General features: G+C 39.1%; 1 protein-coding gene across 2 annotated transcripts in view; it reads left to right on the top strand.

Moving 5' to 3' along the window:
• The first annotated feature begins 518 nt into the window (after positions 1–518).
• The window catches only part of LOC134542294 (glutamate receptor ionotropic, kainate 2-like), a 73,809-nt gene continuing 55,771 nt past the window's right edge, over positions 519–18,556 (top strand). The window contains exons 1-3 of one of the 2 annotated variants that reach the window (XM_063386444.1): positions 519–741; positions 14,022–14,130; positions 17,110–17,262. In XM_063386444.1, the coding sequence (XP_063242514.1) occupies positions 14,052–14,130; positions 17,110–17,262 (232 nt within the window). In that variant the 5' untranslated portion in view covers positions 519–741; positions 14,022–14,051. The remainder of the gene's footprint in view (positions 742–14,021; positions 14,131–17,109; positions 17,263–18,556) is intronic. The other variant, XM_063386443.1, reaches the window with a different exon arrangement.

The raw sequence follows: 18,556 nt of genomic DNA, 5'->3' as shown, positions 1-18,556 counted from the left end.
CTTGCGAGGCGTTTGGCCCTCGCTGTACGGCACCAGCGGACGAGAGGTCTTTACCACAACGCCGAAATACCATAACGCCGGATGTCAAAATTGACCACAACGCCGACAGCTATAAAACTGATGTGTACTACAACGCCGAAATAACAACTGAATGAATTTGTGTGCGTTTCTTAAATGTACCTTAACGCCGAAATACCACAATCAAACCTATCCTTACCCAACATAACCTAACCTAGCGTAATATAACCTAACCTAACTTAACCTAGCCTATCCTAACCTAGCCTAGTCTAACCTAACCTAGTCTAACCTAACCTAGTCTAACCTAACCTTTGTGGCAGTCCTGCAATGACATTTTTCGGCGTTAGTGTATTTCGGTGTTGTGGTAATTCGGCGTTGTGGTACACAGCAGTTTTCTAGCTGTCGGCGTTGTGGTCAATTTGGCATTTCGGCGTTGTGGTATTTTGGCGTTGTGGTGCGTCCCCGCGGACGAGGAGAAGGGTGGGAAGGGGAGAGGAGGGAGACGCCGCGGTGGTTCGGGCGCCCGGCCGCCAGGAGCGCGGCGAGCGCCTCCACCGCACTCGACCACGTGACGCAGTGGGCTGCCTACAGCCGAGCCGTCGGCAAGCGAGGCTCTCGCTGGCAGCGCGCGGCTATCCGTGACCGAGCCAGCCATCGGCGGAGCTACTGCAGACCAGGACACAGCACTGCAGGGCGCGAAGGATGGCGGCCGCTGCGGCCCAGGTATGGACAGCACCAGGGTCGTCCACGGAAACTGAGGGCCGTGGTGAAAATAATTATTATTTAATTTACAACTATTTAAATCATCACAGTTAAAAAAAAAATCTAGAGGGTATAAATGTTACCGTGGCCAGAACTGTAAAACAAGATCCGCATGTATCTCATCATTTATAAGGCTTCCTACGAATGTTATTAACAATAGTACTGTATTTTTCGTCTTATCACGGTAAACCCAAGAATTAAAACTCTTGAAAAAAACAACCGGGCCACCTGGTGCATGGGCCCCAGGGATATAGCTACCTCTCCCCCCTCTTCTCTCTTCAACATGACCACACCGTCTTAACGACCACGAGAAAAACCTTATTCGGTGTCATCATTGTGATATTTAAGTGAAACTTCTTTACAGCAGCTACGGTTAATCGAGGTAAATGACTTCGTCGTAATGTAAAGAAAGTCTAACACTCGGAAGAGGGAAACGAAGGGTTAAATGATTTGGAGTAAGATGTTCAATGTTGGTGAGAGTGGAGGGAGTGGGTACTCGATGGCATGTTTACACTATCTTACACTTGCGTATACGCGAACTCGCATACTTGCGCACTTGCACATTATACGAACTCGCATACATACGCCCTCGCACATACACGCAACTCGCATATTAGCACACACTTTCTTGTATTTTCTCTTACCACTACCTGTGAAGTTTTGCTTCTTGCACTCGTGATGGATTTTAAACTGCGCATGCCCATCCAATCAGCTGTTAGCCCTTGCTGTATGCTTGTTCATGGTAATATTTCCTTCCCTTTTTCCAAGAAAGGTTTCATCTGTGTTTGCAATCACGGAAGACCTTCTGAGCACCGAGAGCTCAGCAACTTGAGCAACAAGCGGGCAGCTCATCAAGGCATCATCACTACACATGCTGTGGACCTTGCATTTTTAATAGCAATATATTGTACGCTGAAAGTGAACGTAGAGCAATGTAGGGGCGAATCTTTGCTTCCCGTGGTCAGTTTTTTTTTTCCTTCAGAGAAATGAAATTTAAAGATAAAAATTTAAAGCCTCATATTTCATAAAGGAAGGTTTATTATTTTATTAACATTTATTTTAAGACTAGCCGTGTGCCCCATGGGAAAGTATTTAATCTACATTTCTGATGAATTACCAAAAACGCTGATACAACTGATTTTTATTTACAAACAGAAGCCTAAACACCAATTTCCATTTTTCTAACTTCAAAGATGACAAACTTCCTTACAAATGTTCATCCCCTTGCAATAAAGCTACCGTGCTATTTTGGTTTCAGATGGCATAGGACATAGCTTTGGCTTAATACAACTTCTTAGACATACGCTATTGCAGTTTGTCACGGGAAAAAATTATAAATGCAAAATAAGATATAAAAACAAAAAGTTCAAACATAAACCCCGCAGAAGACAAGCCTAAATCAGCTGATTTCAAACAGATAAACCCAACGATGAACCTGAACAGGTATTGTGGACAGCAAAACGACGACAGCACAGACTAACATATTCAAACTAGGCCTATCAGAGAGTACATGAACTCCGTGGAAGGAATTTAGTCATGAAAAAAATAATAACAGCACAGACGAACACAGAGGGCTAACAAAGTCGAGACAGATTCAACGATATTATCTTTGAAAGATTTGTGCAATGGGAGTGCATGACTTGATGTAAGTTTCGGAAAACTATTCTGTTTGTTTCGTCTTTTCGTTTTGTTGTGTTTTTGTCTCGTTCCAACTGTTGTGCTGGCTTGTTTCTGTTTTGGAAAACTATTGTGTTTGTTTCGTATTTTCGTTTTGTTGTTTTTTTTTGTCTCGTTTCAGCTGTTGTGCTGAATTTTTTGGGGGTTCAATTCATCATTTGTAGGTTTTTTTTCGTTCTCTTAGTCCATTTTTCTTTGTTTTTCTTTGTTTGTTGACCATATTCCTGTTATGGAATATTATGTGGTGTATATATCCTGTTGACAACAGCAATTTTTGCTTAGTTTGTGTTTTTGTATTTTGGTTTTTTGTAGTTTTCTTCTACAGACATACATGTGCTTAGCAATGGCGTATGTCCAAAAGATTACATCAAGTCAGATTCAACGATATCAGTAAATACAGACAGGAACATTTTAACAACGTAGCAAATATACGAACACAAAGATGAAGATAAACAGACAATTTGGACAATACAACATCACCGACAAATACAGTAGGTTGTCCATGACAAAACAGTTGAGACGTTTTTGGAAATTTGAATCTTTTCCCGTCATCAAGGCACAAATACACTGATTCACAAAGATTCACAGGCTGTTTGTGCCTAGTGACGGGGGCAGATGCCAGTTCTCAAAACGTCGCAACTGCTTTGTTACAGTAAACTCACCGTGTTTTTTTGATGTTGTCGTTGTGTTAATATCTGTTTATCTTCATCTTTGTGTTCGTATACTTGTTGCGTTTTCCAGGTTTTGTTGTCAGCTTACATTTACTGTTATTGTTGAAACTGTCTCGTCGCTATTAGTCCACCGAGTCCATCTGTGCTGTTATTATTTTTTTCATAACTAAATTTCTTCCACGGTATTCTTGAAGTTGTCTGATGACATTTAAGTTCAAATGTGTTCGTCTGCGCTGTCGTCGTTGTGTTGTCTATAATATGTTTTTTTAAGTTAATAGTTGGATTTATCTGTTTTACAAAAGCTGATTTAGAATTATTTTTTCTTTGAGTTTATGTTCATCTCTTTATTTGTAATTTTTTCTCATGCCAAACTGCAAAACTGCAATGGCGTACGTCCAAGAAATTGTATTAAGCAACAGCCATGTCATGTGCCACGTGAAACCAAAATAAATGAGCACGGTATCTTTATTGCAAGCGGTATTAACATTTGAAAGTGCGAGATGGAGAGGCCTAATCCTCAACAGGGACACATCGATCTGCAAGCGTTTCGCTGTCAGGGTTAAAGGCCTGTTAGCTCGCTCAGCTGACCCGTTTGCTTGTGGGCGTCCCGACCACCCGTATTCAGCGTCACTCCTGCAGATACGATTATTGACGAAATGAATAAAATAGGGAGCATGGTGTAACATAAACTTTTCCCACGTTAACGATTCTTCAAAAGAGAACACAAACAATCTCACAATCAAACAGCCACAGCAAAATTTTCAACGCAGACTGTTTCTTCACCACCAAGTGGAAAAATGGCAATAAATAAGAGTCAATTTGGTTTGAGAAACGTAGAACAAGTATAGTTACAAATAATCCCACCCTAACTTTTAATTCGCTGGTGTAAATTAGTAAGATTCTTTGAAATAAAGGAACCTGGGATCAGTTATCCTGTGAGTAGGCCTAATAGTGCCTCGGAAAAATAAGTACCTACTCCTTTTGATAATTCATGTATCTGCACACAGCGTATTGATATACACATTTGCTCAAAAGTTATTTCACTCTTGAAAAAAATGCACCTGATTCCACTTCTATTAAAACATTTTCAGTAGTTTACAGATACATTTTGAAAATCATTCTTGTAAATCACATGGGCAGTATTGGTTGACAATCTTTAAAGTGACTAACCTAAGCATGTAATATTAAAGCTACTTACAACTATAAGAATTCTTCTCTGAAGGTAAATATGTAGTAGTAAAAAAATAGCTTTAATCCGGATTCGATAGAAATATAATAATACGCATGATAATTTATATTCAACATTCTATAAAACAAACATCACATACTCAAAGAAAAGCACAATCAAACAGAATATAATCTGTTAGTTTCCGCATTTGGTCATATTTATTTAATCTTCTTCTTATATAGCCTATAAAAATGAATGTTTGTGTGTTCGTCTTATATACGCTCACGCATCGTTCATCCGATTGAGTTGAAACTTTGTACACTTGACCTTCGAAACAAGTAGGTCACTGTCTAGGTGAGATTTTTATAAAACAAAACCTTTAAGCATAATATAATTATTCTTGGTGAAATCTCGCCATTCCATCGTTGTTGTACAGACTAACCACGAAAGAATGCGGGCTATTAAGAGTAGTTCACTCGGCATGGGAAGCCTTATTTTCACAGACGAGAGAGCCACACCCGAAGTTTACCGAAGTTCATGCTCGATTTTTTTTCCGTACCACAACAGGTGTATTTATTTGGATGGAAAAAAAAATTCGCGGGTATTTATTCTCCAAATGCGCGGGTTTAACTTATAAGATGTCATTATTAAAATTAGCTAGAAGTAATTTAAAGAATTATTCAGTAGGTTAGCAACATTATAAATACTTTAAAACATTGTGGATGTATGGTTATATTAGGTAAGTATAGCTACATTAAAAATACTGTAAAATCATTTTATGGTTGCTTAGCAAATAACTATTTAATATGTAGCTATCCAGCGCTAGGAAACCGTTTACATGATTTCACAGTATCTTTAATGTAGCTATCCTAACCAAATCAACCGTCCACAATGTTTTAAAGTATTTATAATGTAGCTAACCTAACCTTATTGACCATTAGTTATGATGAGATGTCTAAAATAAACATTCACGGACACACGGCCAACGAAAAATATGGCGGCGGGGATTTTTTGTAGCACAAAATAAATGTACCTATTCCCAAATTTTTAATATTAGTTACAATGAACAAAAAATACGGAAGATGCACGATCGGGCGTTTGGCTCTCTCGTCTGTGAAAAGAAGGCTTCCCCACTCGGCACGAGACAGAGCGTGTGCGTTGCATGCAATCGGCGAGCTATCGATATCGATATTGGACTGTGCGAGAGTACTCTATACAGTAATCAACTTAACCAAATATGAATGCGCTGCTGATAAAGACTATAAGATTGAAAACGTCTTTGAAAGAAACCTTACACATCACAAAATTCGTATTTCTACATAATTAAATACGTAACCCGTTATATACTAACAAATAATGGTTTTCAACTTTAAAATACACCGTTTTATACGGGAAAAGAAGTTTATGGGCAACATTTTAAACTGGAAAAAATATATAAATAAAGTAACTTATATCTTATTATTGGCGAGAACGAAACATTTGACCGTACTGGGCGGGAAAACGCTTTGTAATGGTAATTACCGTACTCTCTAGGTGAGATTCTGATAAAAACAATCCTTAAAGCGAAATTAATTTGTTCTTGATGCGATTTCGTCACTGCATTGATAACTCATCGTTCATCCGATCATTATCGCAGAACAATAAAAATACAGTAAATAAATTTATGGCTCAAATGGTAGATTGATATTAAATATTCTATTTATTAAATAAAACGTTTTCAGGTAAAAAAAAATGCTTATTTTATTTCAATGCATTCTTCAGAAAATAACTTGATGTTAATTATACATACAGATAAAATATTTGGTTTATTCATCCCACTTATTTCCAATAATCCTCTACTTTACAAAATGTACCTCTACGCTGAGTTGAGCAATGCCTTGGAAATTAAAAATTTGCGGAATGTCCACTTTAGTCGTGTTCGTTTAGTGCCTACTTACAAAACATTGGTACCTACGGTTTGTTAGTGATATTTAATTTGAATAGATGACATCTTCCGAACAAATTGATACTTAAGAACATACTAATCGGGAGTAATGGTTCTAAAATAAATGTATACCACTCCTTATTGCTGCAGAAATTACTTGGGAAATTCGTTTCCAATAGCTTCTAATAAAATCTATAGTAAAATATTTTAAAATATATATTTATTTAAGTAAGTAAATGAATAATTAATAATATAATACTGTGGGCTAAATTCCCGCTTGTTGTGGCTAAACAAGAGTTTCTGACCTGGAGCTAAAACTTTGGAAGCGTTTTTAGCTGAAAATTCTTTCGAGCTCTTTTCTTAGAGTGAATAATACAGATCTCTCATGAACTCACTGAGTAAATTGATCACAATTAAACATGTGAATAAATGATCTAGAGAAAATCACAAAATAGAATCTGGCAACTGAAACACCGGCGTAAAGGATGATTAACGGTGTGCTGCTTTTGTTCCCTTTGGACATGCTTCTTAATTAACCAACGAATTCCTTGGCAGAACTCCCAAAATCGCGACTCCTGTAATTTGCTGGCGTCTAAAAAAAAATTAAGTCGCTGTGTCCAGCGGTCGTTGTGGTAGAGTTGAACACTCCAAACATTACTAGTTGGCCGACATCATCAGTAGCTACACGAGAACATCTGTGTACAAGAGGTAGTTGATGTAACATAAGGTGAATGTCGAGCTGCTAGGTACCTTGCACCTAGTTTAGCCAATTAAAGTACCTTTTTCTTGTTTCTCGTCTCTGAATTCGCAATGCCTCATAACTTCTTTTTATGCATTTATGACGTTAAACGTCTTTAAAATCACAACGAAACACACGGGTACCAAAATAGACATTCGTACCGCAACGAAAAGGTCTAAATCGTCTTACCTTAATAATTCCCTAACCATTAGTCTTAGAGACGTAAGCGCGGTGTCATTATTTAACGTACACAGTCAGCTCGCTGATACGACCTTGAGTTCGCGTCGCGGGCGGGCGGATTGTTGATGAGGGGGAACCGCGCAGACTGGTCACAACCGGTGCTCTCGCTTCTTTCTACTCAGTGCAGCTCGCGACTCAGACGTGACAGCGCGGAGATTCGAGTGTTTGTGCATAGAGATTATTTAGAGCGATCGATTTAACTCAAAAATAGCGTATTTTGGACAATATTTATATTTTAAAATGTAGAGTAAGCCTATAAAAAAAAGTATTGAAACACAATATGCCAGGTTAAGCCCGTGCAAGAGCCAGCCTATGGTCGGCAAGAGGAGGAGGCCACGGGCCACACACAGGCACCCAGTGTCCGGCGCCGAGCGAGACTGTCTTCTGGAGCGTCGCACAGCTGCAACGGCGCACTCGGTGAAGGACGTCGATTCCGCGAGCACTTAATACCGCTGTTGGGCCTGTGCCAGTGGACATGTTGAGTGAAGAAAGCACCATCCAGAACTAGTTTCAAATTAAATGTTTTGGTACGCAGTCAATGTCTCGTTTTCATTTCAATCCACTACACTAAGAGCGACTTGCTGACAGACGTTTCACGTTAAACCAACAACGTCCGTGTGTCCCGACACAGACCCAACAATTTTTTTTTTTCAATTTTATCGTCACACAATCAAAATTTTGATCTTAAAAAGCACACGCAAGAAACGCAACAGTGACCATTAGTACGTCATCCTGTGAAGCATTGACACTCAGACTACTAGCCCCATGAAATTTCTCTCCGAGGGCTGGCTTCTTCTTACATGTTTAGTAGCACCGTCTTAACCGTTCAATAGTAGCGGCCTTATTGTTCAGTAATTCACTCTAAGAGAGTAGGGGAAGAATCTAGCGACTAGCGTAGAAACATAATATAGCCCCAAACTAAGAATAGAGCCTAACGTAGTACTTGTCAATGGCAATATTTGTAGCTTGTTGCGACACGAGATGAATTTTTGCTGTCAAAATAAAAAAAATCCTTTGTAAAAGCGTTTTATAAATAAAATAAATCTTCACAACAGGTGGGTATTTTATACGTCTCGTTTTTTTCCCCAAAGGAAAACAAAAGCGCAGAGTAATGCTTAACTTTTATTGGCATGTGAGCACGAAGTTATTCATTTTCAGAGGCTTCTTGTGAGAAAGTTAAAATTATTTCTAGTTAGATGTCAATTCGTGTCATTAGATGGACGTAAATAGTATATAGTAAATTTGACCATTCTAACTGTAGAAAAAAAATGGGCGCTTGGATCTGAGAAAATATGTGCGCCTTTGTTAATTAATAGTAAATTTTAATACGCTTAACAAATATTTTTTAAATCTTGAATTGAATGGATAAAAAGTTTGCATTTCCGTGTTTAAAATATCTGCAAATATATATGAATGATGTTACGTAGCTTTAGACCTTTGGTACTTTAGGCTCAAAACTAAATATTTTTCTTTGTTCAAAGGACTTTATTGTTGGCCCGACACTCTTTTATATACATAAGGAAGATTAAACATGACTTTGTAACCTTTTTGTTGTTAGCTGACTTCATTTATAATCTATTTTCAGACAAAACATTGTAAAAAAAATCATGATAATGAGAGTTTGTCACCCCCGTAAAATACTCATCCTCCAGAAAATTTATGCTAACGCGCCTAAAAACTTAATTTAAGTTATTAACCTGCACATTTGTTCTGTAAATTCCCTATAAGTCCATGTTAATTCTCCTAGAGTTATTAAAGAAAAAAGTAAAATCCATAATAAATATAGCCTACCATATCTGTATGGAAAAAAAAACATACAGTTGTGAAGGATTTATTTTCTTTAAATGTTAAATAACATTTACAAAAATGTATTACATTGCATTTATTTCCTTCTGTATGTTGCTATCTCTAATCTGTTACAGTATAATAAGTTGCACGCTTTCACAGCCATTAAATAAAAAAAAATATCTTAGCTTTCAAGGTTTAGTTGCATCGCAGTGGTAGATCGTACCAATCTTCTTCTTCCTCTTCTTCTACTGCTACTACTACGAGTACGACTACCAACACTACCATTAGTACTAATTAGTACATTTTACAACTTCGTTGTGGCTCAACCTCGAAATCTGAGGTAGTTTACTAAATCAGTGTGTCCACACAAATTTGTTCAAAAATATCCCTGACTTTTCCACGACTTTTCATGACCAAAACGACAAATTTCCCTGGCGAATTTTTAAACAATATTTTAACAATTGTGCAATTTTCTGAACGACACAGACAAGCGAGCCTCTAGTTCAAACAGAACATTGCATACGCCATTTTACATTATGTACGACTATGCACAAAAACACCATCTGAAAAAAAAAATTGTGTTCAAATTCTGGGTGATGGCATAGCGTAGCATGACATTTCCGAAATTACTATACCATTGAGGAATTTGCATGACTTTTCCAAGGTTTAAAGTAAATTCTATGACTTTCCCTGACCAATTTCAAGTTCCCCGACTTTCCAGAATGTGGACAACCTGTAAATATAGGCATGATTGTTACTAGGTATGAAATCTCACAAATATGTGAGTTGTGTATTACTGTACATGACCAAAATTCTGGTTAATACCTCAAAATTTAAAAGAAAAATTAAAGATGAATTTAAGACGCCGGGGAAAATCCATATTTCATAAGAGCTTAACTTCTTGTCAATGTCGGTCATATGAGGCAACGAGAATGGAGCATTGAATCAGATAAGGGAGGAGGAACGGGAGCACCCCGAAAAAAAAAAACCGCCGGATCACTTCAACGTCCACCACGTTTCCCACTTGCAAAGAATTCTTGTTCGACCCCACCGGGAATCCAACCCGGACCTCTTTATAGAAGGCCAGCATCTGGCCCTTATTTATTATATTTTAATGACCGATTCGTAATGTTGTTAATTTATGTTTTGACAATTTCAGTGTCAGTGACAATAATTGTTGTGAGTTATTTGGGCATTCACAAACTAAAACTCTATCCCTACTCGGGACTCGAAACCAATACCCGTTTAGCCATAAGTCGGCGTGCATTCCAACTGCGTTACGTAGGTCGGCTACCCATCAACCATAGTCTTCCCCTTTGTATTTTTTTTTTCATGTGTAAACTCCTTAGCTCCGGTATACTGTATTTGGTAGGCGTGATTTCGTGAATGGAACGGAAGTTGCATGGAACGGAAATGTGTAACAACAGTGCCGAAGTCGTCAATATGGCGGACCCACGTGTAGCGACATAAACCTGTGTATAGTCACTTTCGTAAACATTAGAGAACATTCTAAACGAAACGGTGTGTCAAATGAAACTTAATGATAATGAAACTACCCTAGAATATATTTGGTAAACTAAAATAGTCACAGTAAAAATTAATTACAAAAATACGTAAGAAAATTGGCATCACAAATATTATAATAAATACTCTCCTTGCAATATCCTAATAGGCTCGGTAGTACAGCCACAAAGCGCGAGCCTGTAAAATTCAAGGGGCGAATTTTTAACGCAGTTCAAAAATCTTCATTAGGATTTTTTTTTTTTTTTTACTTTTTCAATATAATAATACAATATCTTTCAATAATAATGTTGAATCAGTTTAATAAGGTAAGGTTTGTTGGTAATAAGTATTTACATCCTGATTTCAGTCATTTAAGCAAAAACATATACATAGTGTTATAGTACTTATGTGTTTTAAAAGGTTCCAGGTTAATATTTAAGTAATGCCTTAGAAGTGTAACTTCTAAAAAGTGCAGAAACTTTATATTATTAACTGTTTGTAATTTTTCAAAAAGGTGGGCAGTATTTTAATAAAATTCCTTGTAGAAAATCAGGTCCAAAGCCGGGGTTTTGGATTTTTTTCAAGCATTTTTTTTTTTCCTTTTATCGTAGCCGTTTCTAATAGTTTACAATTTTCATCGTTCGTTTTCGTGCTGCCATCTGCGCGTGATTGTGGCAAGCAACGTTTAAAATTCAGGCAGCGAATTCGAGCGGCGGGCGGACATGTATTTAAAAAGAGAATTTTATTTATCACGCTAAACATTATTATTATTATTTTAAAAGAATTTCGCGTTATATTTACTGTCCATTAATTTGCTCGTTACCGAGTTTTGATGTTCACACATCACTGGCGATTAGTAAAATACTTTTTTGACGTGACAACGTCTAATAAATCGATGAACGCCGGCTGCACGCACGAAAAAGTGTTCCGTTACACACATTGTTCCGTTACGCTGTGTCCCGTTACGCTTATTGCTCCGTTACGCTGTGTTCCGTTACGCTCATTGTTCGGTTACGCTGTCGGCGAGTGTAGTAATAATAGGTTATGTTTCAATTGACTAAAAAATTATGGTGATTCATATAATTGATGATAGATATTTTATTACAGTTTATTTATATGAAAACGTGTTCATAATTATATTTAAACTTTATAGCTAAACTCCAGTTTTTAAAATTAATTACAAGTCATCTACACGTGAACTGTTTCGTCGACTGTTTATAAAGTGAAGTGAAAAGTTAATGTGGTTTTCATTGCTTATTACAACAACAATTTCGGCAATAAAGGTTAATTATTCTTGCATTTTAAAAATCTGATTACTATTATAATTCCAAGTATTTATTCTTTTATTATTAAAATAAAAATTATTTAATTTTATTCATAAAAGTATACAATCATTTCATCAATGTTTTGTTAAGACGTAGTCACGTTAAACTATCGTCCGTAAACCGACTTTACAGACAACCAATTTTTTTTTTTTTTTTTTAAACTTTTGATGTAACAATTTTTGACTTGTGGAGTTTCTTCATGCAACGAGCCGACCGTCCCTTCTGTACAGACTTGTTACTTGACAGTTAAGACTTGAGACGCCGTGTGGCGCGCGTGTACTGCCAAGAAACCGGGACCCGACTGCGCTGCGCAGTGACACGGGGAAGGACAAGGGACGGGAGGAGGGTTCGTCGCTCCACGTCCACGGGGCTTGCGCCACGGGAGCTCTTGGCCCGGGGAACACGGGGGCCGGGCGCGCGTGCCAGCACCGGGTCTATTCCTGGCCGCCGCCTGCAGCTCTGCCTGCAGCTCTGTGTGAGCTGGCCTCCCGCCACCGTGCCGTCTTCCCGTCGAGGGGGGGTCGTCGCTGTAACTGCATCTGGGGGGCAGCAGTGGCGTAGCCAGGATTTGTGTATGGGGGGTGTTCAGAAGCATGCCCCCCCCCCCCCCACGTATTAAAGCTGGGTGGTCCGGGGGTCCTCCCCCCGGGAAAATTTGGATTTTAAGGTGTAAAATAATGCTATTTTAGCAGTTTTCGATTCTTAAATTTAAATATTGTATTGGTAAAAATTTTATTAATTTTAATATGAAATTTGTTTGAGTGATGAATAAGAAATTAATTAAAGATTTGGTGCTAAGGGGGGGGGCGGGGGTTTGAACCCCTAACCCCTCCCCCTGGCTACGCCCTTGGGGGGGCAGCAGTGTCGTGCAGCCACGGCGCTGCCCCCTGCGGCGGATAGCATGAACCCAGAGGGAAACCTCGTAACGTTAACTGTTTAATTAATCTTAACAAGCTGGGAAGTATTTTAATGCAATTCCTTGTCGAAAATCAAGTCCAAAACAGGGTTTTAGTTGTTTTTTTTTTTTTTTCAAGCTTTTTCACTTCCATCGGATGCCGTTCCCGTAAGTAGTTTAAATTTTCGGTCTTCTTATCAAAATATTTGATAGTCGAATTGCGTGTGTGTTTATCACGCTCAATTAATTAATTTTAAAGGAATTCTACGTTCAATTTCGTGTCAGAGTTTCGTATTATAAGTGTATTTGCAACATGGAAACACGCGAATTCGCTCGTTACCGAAGTTAGAATTAGTCAGGGGAAAAAAATAAACATGGCACAGACAGACTCAGTGGGCTGGCAATGAACAGACAGTTGCAACAAGGGCACTACACATAAAAAAAAGGGCACCTTAGATAAAAATAACGTACCCAACGAAACAACACAACAGACCAACACAGGCTTCCTAAGACAAGCAGTTGCGACGTTTCGGAAACTGACATCTATTCCCATCATCAGGAACAAACAGGCTGATGTAGGTTTGTTAACATACGGTTTTTGTAAAAAAAAAAAAATGTTACAATAGTTTTAAAGGGTTCATTATAAGGTTCCTATAGCGTACAGGATCCCTGAAAATAGCATATTAAAGAATGTCAGCCAAATTTGTTGACCTTCCGAACAGCTGTGAAGTTCCTCACATAATTCCCGATGCAGACTTTTGTGAGAAAAACGAGTCGCTTTCGTTCTTTCCTTCAACCCTGTGGTCTCTGAAGGGTTTGTATCGCTCCCTTTAGTGGAGAAATAACGATTGCCTGTTGCTTGGCCAATTCAACTGCAGTCTGTACACTTTTGTGTAAATGTAGCTTAAGTACCCGGCGTTGCCCTGGCTAAATCACCATTGGAAGCTAATTTTCGGAAAACCTCGTTCACAGTTGATGGCCATGTGATATAAGGAATATCACTGTCGAGTTTAAAGTCTGTGGGACATTTACTTGAAAAACGACACATTTTCATATTTAACGCCCCGGGTAAATTTTAACAGAGACGAATAATATATCAACAGTGCAATAGCCATTACCATGAAGACAAAGGAAGCATCCGCCACAGATGGCAGTACCGTGGTTACACGTTTCCTTTTCAATGCGACTTCTGTTCCATTCAGAAAATTGCTGCTACCAAATACCGTATACCGAGGGCTAAGATGTTAACATATCAAAAACTATCTAATGCCAATTTTAGATATTCATAGATTGTTTTTTTTCTTCTTTCAGATGTTTTAATCAAGCTCAGTTCCAACAAACATGCTCGTGCTCGTAGCAATAATCCTGTCATGCCTGTCATGTGCTGCGGTGAGGGAGCAAAAGGAACCCGTGCGCATAGGTAAGAGATCTCTCTTGGGAGTGTGTTCGTTCTGCTTGAGGGCGGGTCTCTCAGTGAAACTGTGACGCGATATGTGTAGGCTTCTTTCACACGAGGCAGCTTATCGCTAGAGACCGGAAAAATTCGCGGATTCCTTTCAAGACAGGCTGGAATCCAAACTCGTTTAGCTTAATGCTGCGTCAGTGATTGGACCGCAATTTACCTGAAGGACTCTGAGCCAATGGCAAACACTCAACAAAATAAGTATCGAATCATAAGAATCGCAGTAAACATGTGTCCCGAGTCGGTAGCCAATGACCAGGTGATAGTTGCCCGAGTGCATAGAGAATCGTGGAGTCTATCCTAGTGGTCATTGAAACCGCGATTTTTTCCAGTCCCTACTTATCTCTGCGACCACTCACCTCGTGAGGAAGAAGACAGAGCGTTCCGCATTTAAGTGTTGAGGAAACCACTTAACACTTTTTTTTTAAATGTGCGAAACAAAAACAATTACACCGTCAGTTTGAGGTCTTTTCTTAATCGCTCTTGTTAAAAGAACGTTGTGTTTTGCATATGCCTGTCTAATATGTATATTTAGAATAATAAAAAGGATGGATAGCTATTAAATAATCTGTAGAACCTAAATGTAAAATAATCGGGAGACCTCGGTAAACGTTTATTTTTAAATACAAACTTTTATGTTAATTTTTGCATGCCTATGTGTGTTTGAATATACCAGTTGATTCTGAAGGCTTTGGTTAGTGGTACATCCCTATTTGCATATTTGCGGTGTTTTTGGCTACCACTTCAAATAAAGCCAATTTGTGTGTATTGCATTGGATGGGAATTAATGTAAAATAATATCGCGATTTTACGAGCCAAAGATGGGCATGTATTGTGAAACAACTTGGTTAACCTAACATTATTCCAAGCCACCAACATACACCAACTTCCGAGGTCTTGTAAGATTTCTTGATTTTTATGTCATGCACACCAAGACACTGTAATATTAATTATACGATATTTTATTGAAACTTCTTAAATGTATTAAAGAGACTTAGATTTAACCCGAATAATTATATTATAACCCATATCCTGTAATAATTTGGAGCAAAACTAAATGAATTTATGCTGTGAGGTTGGTAGTGTGAGAATCATTAGTGACCGATTCCAGAGATAACATGAATGAAAGGAACTGTGTTGAACGGGAAGCCTACGATGTACATTCTGTATTGCACAGACCCGAATACTCACGTTGGCAAGACTTCTTTTCACATTTTCACAGACGAGAGAGCCACACCCGAAGTTCCCCGAAGTTCATGCTCGCTTTTTGACGTGACGTCTAATAAATCGATGAACGCAGGCTGCACGCACGAAAAAGTGTCCCGTTACGCACATTGTCCCGTTACGCTGTGTCCCGTTACGCTCACTGTACGCTTGCACCGCATCTATCTCTCTTCCACTCGATTGGAACAACCATCGATTTGACTTTTTCGAGGCACATTAAACTTGAAACACTCCCATTCGTTTCCTACTTTTCCTATCATCGTCCTATCCTTAACAGAATAACACAGATTGGAAGAAGTTAAATAGCAAACATGTATAAAAGTTATAGTTAAAATGATCTCTTCGTTAAAGTAATAAATATATTTGAATTAATGAGTGCAAATAAAAGTAAATTTATCAATTAAATTGTATTATTCATTTCACTCCTTCTTTGTATCCATACAAAATAGTGATAATTCAATAACAATGATTCAATTTTATTCATAAAAGTATGAAATCATTTCATCAATGTTTTGTTATGACGTTGTCACGTTAAACTATCGTCCGTAAACCGACTTTACAGACAACCAATTTTTTTTTCCGTTCTATCTCATTGTATAAACCGGTGTGGCATTAAATTTTGCGGTCGATTAGGATTGGTTATCTACATTATAAATAGGCTACTTTAAAACATTGTGGATGGTTGGTTATATTAGGTAAGTATAGCTATATTAAAAATACTGTAAAATCATTTTATGGTTGCTTAGCAAATAACTTTTTAATATGTAGCTATCCAGGGCTAGGAAACCGTTTACATGATTTCACAGTAACTTTAATGTAGCTATCCTAACCAAATCAACCGTCCACAATGTTTTAAAGTAAGTATTTATAATGTAGCTAACCTAACCTAATTGACCATTAGTTATCATGAATTGTATATTTATTAATTTACAATGAACCAAAAAAAAACAACCAAAGATGCATGATCGGGCGTTTGGCTCTCTCGTCTGTTGGAAGAAGGCTTGCCAACGTGAGTATTCGGGTCTGTGCAATATACAGAATGTACATCGTAGGCTTCCCGTGTTGAACCGTGGGAGTGAGAGCTGGGGAGTGGACGGTTCCAGAGATAACATGAATGAAAGGAACTGTGGAGTGAGAGCTGGGAGTGGACGGTTCCAGAGATAACATGAATGAAAGGAACTGTGGAGTGAGAGCTGGGAGTGGACGGTTCCAGAGATAACATGAATGAAAGGAACTGTGGAGTGAGAGCTGGGGAGTGGACGGTTCCAGAGATAACATGAATGAAAGGAACTGTGGAGTGAGAGCTGGGTAGTGGACGGTTCCAGAGATAACATGAATGAAAGGAACTGTGGAGTGAGAGCTGGGAGTGGACGGTTCCAGAGATAACATGAATGAAAGGAACTGTGGAGTGAGAGCTGGGGAGTGGACGGTTCCAGAGATAACATGCATGAAAGTAACTGTGGAGTGAGAGCTGGGAGTGGACGGTTCCAGAGATAACATGAATGAAAGGAACTGTGGAGTGAGAGCTGGGAGTGGACGGTTCCAGAGATAACATGAATGAAAGGAACTGTGGAGTGAGAGCTGGGTAGTGGACGGTTCCAGAGATAACATGAATGAAAGGAACTGTGGAGTAAGAGCTGGGAGTGGACGGTTCCAGAGATAACATGAATGAAAGGAACTGTGGAGTGAGAGCTGGGGAGTGGACGGTTCCAGGCGGCTTGTTCGACGCCGGCAGCGTGCAGGAGGAGCAGGCCTTCCGGCTGGCCGCGGACATGGTGAACAGCGCGGCGCCCATCCGGAGGTACCGGCTGGTGCCCCACGTGGCCGCGGTGGGAGTCCACGGCAGCTTCGAGGCGTCGCAGAAAGGTACCGGCGCTCCACGGGGCGAGTCCACGTCTCGTGTCGTGCTGGGATCGCAATGGCGCGACGGCTTTCCGGCGCGAACATCTCGAAACCAGCCACGTCCGACGGGAAGCCTACATCTAACGTAGTTTCGGTTCCCTGCAAGAATTTCCGAAGATTTCCGAAGTTTTGCGTTTTGGTACTAACGCCACTTCAGCCGCTAAATCAGAAGTTTTCAATGAAAACAAGCATGTTGTGACTGATCTAACCTAACCTAACCCTTCGATTTTTTTTTTAATTTCAATTTTTGATAGAAATCCGAAGTTGCACGAACGTGGTAGGGAACCGAAACTACGTGAGTTGTAGGCTTCCCCACGTCCGACACTGTCTACGACGTCAGAGCAAAAAAAATGGCGGATGGTGACAGTCCGCCCGGCTGGAAACTCGTGTTCTATTTCCATCGCGTTGGCGGGCGCGGCGTTACTGAAGTGCGCGTGTAAGAAATATTTACATTTGAAAGATGTTCAAACTGTTGCATTTGTAATGCTATTATTATTTAAGGTTTATCTTTATCTCTGTAACGTATTCACGCACAGTGACATCTATGCTGATAAATTTTTATGGATGTCGTATGATTGGTTGCCTATGCAACGGCAAGAAACATTTCATGTGCAGTTGTTTATTTTCTGTTGTCTTGCGGGTAAAATCCGCGATAGTTTGCTTTTGTCTCGGCAACCCCGCGTCGCGCTGTTGCTGTTTTGTGACTCCGGCACTAACTTTGTGAATATGATATAGTTCATACGTGAAAAATATGGGAGAAAAATGTAGGAGAGAGACCGTAAATTAATGGAAAATATATTTATGCCTGACATTCGTCATACTTACTACGCCCATATTATGAGTGAATTAATTTACGAACAATTTGTATTTGAAGTGAAACCTCTTTACAGTCGTTTGGGTAAGTCGAGACCAGGGCGTAACGAAAAATGAAAAGTGCAACACTCAGGAGTGGGGCGGTCGATAATAAGAGAGGGGTAGTGACGAATAAAGTAGTCAGACAACGGTAACACTCCATATTGGCTTGTAATTGTGAACCTCCACCGTGTACTTCATTGAAGGCGAATTTATGTATCGTACTTTAAAAATCAAATTACTTATAAAAAAAAAGAAACTGAAGCAGCAGTGCTCGTGGGCATGTTTGAGTACACTCGCATACTCGCGCACTAAAGTACATGAGCACACATTCTTATACTATCAGATAATATTCACTCGCCTGAACACTTACATAATTGCACACTTTTATTTGTGTAGGCCTACC

The sequence above is a fragment of the Bacillus rossius genome (assembly GCF_032445375.1).
Source record: "Bacillus rossius redtenbacheri isolate Brsri chromosome 4 unlocalized genomic scaffold, Brsri_v3 Brsri_v3_scf4_2, whole genome shotgun sequence".
Taxonomy (NCBI): domain Eukaryota; kingdom Metazoa; phylum Arthropoda; class Insecta; order Phasmatodea; family Bacillidae; genus Bacillus; species Bacillus rossius.
This window is presented reverse-complemented; position numbering and strand designations above follow the sequence as displayed.